Raw genomic sequence first — 4,197 nt, forward strand, 5'->3', positions numbered from 1 at the left:
GGGCAGCTCCATGGGTTGCAAAAAGAAAGTCTGATAGTTTTGAGTCTTTTGAGTTTATGGTCTCAATCTCTATATGTGAAGTGTCTTAAACCTGCATTTTATGAAAAGCCCAACAAGGGAAGCTCTATTGGCTGTAATAAAAACCAATTCCATCCAGTTTTATTGAGAATGAGCCGACTTCTGAATTGATTTATGAGCTCAGTAAAGTTTCCTAATGAGTGTATTCCATGCCTTCGCCGCAGAGCTTCGCAAGGTGTTTGGGCAGGTCCATTCTGGGCATTTCCATTCTGTAGAAGCGTGGTGGTTCAAATGGTGGACTAAAGAGGATCCACTCCCTATGTAGTGAATACATACTAATGAAAACATACCTATGAATATTATATATATTATATTCCATTTCTGCCAATAGATCCTCCTTAATGTTACCGTGGACCTTAAAATAGAATAGGGGTGAAAACAGAACTCCCCTTTAACTTTGAAAAGGAAGTGAAAAAAATGTTGAATTATAAAGATTTCCTTCTAGGTTCAATCTGGTGATAGCTAAAATACAGTGAGCAGTGCAAAGAGTCCATAGGACAGGGCGCAGGGGTACGCCACCAGCAGCTGCTGGCCCTCCATAGCCAGGGTGGAGATGAAGATCTTGGAGGCAGAGAAACTACACCAACAAATCCCTACCAAGGCCAGAACTGTACCCAGGATGCCTCTGTGAAAACAAAAAGAGCAACTATTATTTTATTTATTATTATTATTTTTTTTTTTATTTAAAGTTCTCAGCTAGAGTGAATTTGATTGTTCTGGGACGTGCCACGGCGCTTCAGGTGGAATCACAAGCATTGTCTACAACGGGTAGCCGTTAGAACTGATACAATACTTTATTTAAAAAATAACAATCCACACACATAGGCCTACACATTACCATTTACCATTTAATGCACAACCACTGAATGGACTTACTGTAAAGAGTAGAACACAGCGAGTGCAGAGAGGGCCACCATGGGCAGAAGGCAGTAGCCCAGGACACTGGCCACACAGCCGAAAGACACTGCCAGGGAACTCATCAGACTCAGCAGAATGTACATCCCAATGCAGGCTGTAGCACTAGTCCCATACACATAACCAAAGTGAGCTTTACCTGCCTGAATGTATGAGAATAAAGAAACAGAGACTTGTTAAATCTCACTGAATAGGGCTCCAAGTAAGGGTCATATACTCGGTTGAGATAGACAGTAACATACGCACCATCATTAAAGTCCCCCCCAGTGCAATGCAGAAGACGACGGGACCCGTCAGATCAGTCTCATTCATGATGCTGCCATCTGCAGGCTTAAAAGGGTTCAACACTGTCAGTGCCTTCTGCCAGATGTGGTCAAAATTAATGCCAAGTTCTAGATGATGAACAGAAAAGAGAGAAAACAAAAATGTGAAAATCCAGTCTTTGTACTTGTAAAGCTGGTCATCCAGTAACTCTTTCTGGTTGTTAGTGTGGAGTGAAGCCCCAGTGCCATGTGGCTTTTATTTGAAGTGTGTATACAGGAATGTTGCTTTTAGTGATTAGTTCCTGGTGGCTGGTTCCGCAGCTGTTTCCTGGGGTCAGCACATCTGACCCTTTATATGAACGGACAACTGCTAGCTAGATTTAAACTAATACAACATGGTTAGTTATGATGACCCAATGAAAACATACATTGTCAAGCATTTAGCTGTGAGGAAACAGATGATCTTTTTACCCTCAAGAAGGGGAGGTTCCTCTTCGTAAGAATTTGTGCCCGTGCTTCCTACAGTCCCAGAAGGCATTACAGGTTGGTAGAAGTGTCCAGTGGACTGTTGCTCCATGGAAGGATCCATAGTATCTGGCATGAAAGCCTCTGATCCGCTGAAAACAACACAGTAGCAAGAAAAAATATTCATATAAACCCTCACTGTAAAGTGTAAGAGTATATAAAGGAGTGCTTTTCAGGTAGGAACATTTATTTTGTTGTACAGCCTTGTGTTGTGTACAGTAATGATAAATACTCCATTGGTTTTAGGTGTAAGCAATCAGTAATGTTCGAGTCATTCCAGGATTTATTTGGTGTAAAAACAAAAATTTTCTTCCAAAACCTGCCACCCTACTTATAATAAAGTGCACTCCTACAGGTCCCAGGATGCCTTGGGACAGCCCCAGTGAAAATGCCTCAACTTCTGGCGCCCTCATATGGACTTAAGTTTACCACGTTCATATAAGGATTTACTTTATGATCTACAACAGGGCTGCCAAACAACAAGACAATACAGTACAATAGGTATTTGCTTTTGGCCTGTGGCCCCCTATTAAGTTTGGGCCCTGATTTACAGCAAAATTCATATTTTGTATTGTATTTAATGAGAAAACCAACAAGATGAGAAAAATAGCTTCAGTTGCTAGGTTACAGATATAAAGATAGGCTAAGCTATATTGAATTGAGTATTTAGGATTTCCTAACCTGAGATAAGATAGGATGAAGTAAGATAAGACAAGTAAGATAAGCCACAATCTATAGCTATCCTCAAAAGTCTGAACACTTACTCATTGTAATATGCAGGACTTGAGGAATTATAGGTCTCGTAGTAGGCCACAGCCTGACCCTGGTCATCTATGAAATATCGTGTCTGGTAGAAGTCCTGCTCAAACTGCTGGAAGTCCCCCATGCTAATAAGAAGAACAAAGTCAAGACAAAATAGCACACAATACAACAGAAATAAAAAAAACGGAGTGCAGAGAGAAGAACAGAGGCCTACATCAGTCATTCAGTCCTCAGGATGTGTTTAAGTAAGGAATAATGACCAACAAGGTGTCCATTATCAGGATATAAAGGACCATGTGGAGGCCAAAACCAGCCGATGTGCAGCGGACCATGAAGCTCATGCTATGGTCACAAAAAAGATCATTAATTAATATTTTCATACGTTTTGCATTTGTTTCCAGTTGTTTCCCTGGTATCACCTGAGGGTTTGACTAATACCTGGAAGAATCATTACCATTACCAACCATAAAATTATAATGCAATGGAAACGTTATTCACTACTCCAGTGAATAGGACAAACCATAGGTACAACTTGGCAATAGGAGATGTTTCAAGTTCCCTTCGTTCATAGAGCATTTCAGCTACGAGACAGAGAGCTAACGTGATGCTATCAAGATTCAAAGTCAATAACACTGCGTATGGTCGACAAAGGGTAAATATAATTTGACACTATGTTAAACAACAAGACTAGCTAGCTATCAGACATGTCATTGTCCCCAAATCAATATCAAGACTTTGACAGACAAATGATTGCTTACAGAAAGTATCAGAAGGTCAGTTTTCTTTCAGTTCATTCCAGCGCATTCATTTAGAACAGCGAGCAGACAGTTTGACTGGTACATCCTACACAGCTCCTCAATGCTCCCTAATTCTGAATCTTGTTAGTCTTGTTAGCGTCACAGCACTCATGTTTCCTTATTGTTTCCAAAATCAGGGAATCAGCCTCTTGGGCCTTAGTCACAGCAGGAACTAACAGTAATGTCCCAGCAATTATTACCTAATCCTAACCCTGTGAAAAAGCTCTTCTCAACTCAAGTTTCTATCCTCATTCCCTCACCCTGGGGGCACACATACCCACTGATTATCAATATAATAGTCAAATTATTATCATTCAAAATGATTCTGACTGGCTCTGGTTGATGGAAAACAGTTTAAAAGTATCTGAGTATTAGTATAAGTATTAAAGCATTTGGGCGTACAGGGCACACAACAACCTCTTCTTGGCTTCTCAATAAACTGACCTGTTTACAGATAGTGTAGTACACAGCCAAACAGTGCGGAACAGCCACTTCAGAGTTGTGTAGTATCGTCAGGGCAGAGAACATGTGAGGCCCAGTCTGTTAGGATATTCTATTAATAGTTGGCTATATTTAGGCTTGGTCTCAGGGATGTGACAACTGCTCTGTTCTTCTTGGTTCTGTTTCTACAAATGAAACTGCAAGGTCTCAGTGTATGCTTGATGTGTCTTTACTTAACAACAGGTACTGTCAGAATATAGTACAATATACTGTATACAGTGCAATACATGTACAATCAACCAGCAGAGGTGACGTACCGCAAATTGAGCTGCTCTCATTGGCTGTGCAGTTTCAACTCATCCGTAGCAGGAAATAATGGCAGCTCGCCTGGTCACACACAATCTCATATTATTATT

At 40.7% G+C, this 4,197-nt stretch overlaps 1 protein-coding gene across 3 annotated transcripts; it reads right to left on the reverse strand.

The window, feature by feature from the left end:
• Positions 1 to 127: 127 nt before the first annotated feature.
• On the reverse strand, positions 128 to 3,936 carry zgc:123321 (uncharacterized protein LOC559912 homolog). 3 transcript variants are annotated; one of them, XM_035673552.1, is made up of 6 exons: positions 3,785 to 3,936; positions 2,546 to 2,668; positions 1,728 to 1,873; positions 1,240 to 1,385; positions 955 to 1,136; positions 541 to 703 (listed from the first exon to the last, which is right to left on the reverse strand). In XM_035673552.1, exons 2-6 carry the CDS (start codon positions 2,665 to 2,667, stop codon positions 541 to 543), a joined length of 759 nt encoding a protein of 252 aa, XP_035529445.1. In that variant the 5' UTR covers position 2,668; positions 3,785 to 3,936. The 3 variants fall into 3 exon arrangements, with proteins under 3 accessions (XP_035529447.1, XP_035529445.1, XP_035529446.1); XM_035673553.1 differs by lacking the exon at positions 3,785 to 3,936 and adding an exon at positions 2,758 to 2,884; XM_035673554.1 differs by lacking the exon at positions 3,785 to 3,936 and having other exon boundaries at positions 128 to 703; positions 2,546 to 2,667.
• Between the last annotated feature and the right edge of the window lie 261 nt (positions 3,937 to 4,197).

Source organism: Morone saxatilis, unplaced genomic scaffold, assembly GCF_004916995.1.
Source record: "Morone saxatilis isolate NCDOM2014 unplaced genomic scaffold, NCSU_SB_2.0 Contig3, whole genome shotgun sequence".
NCBI classification, from domain to species: Eukaryota; Metazoa; Chordata; class Actinopteri; family Moronidae; genus Morone; species Morone saxatilis.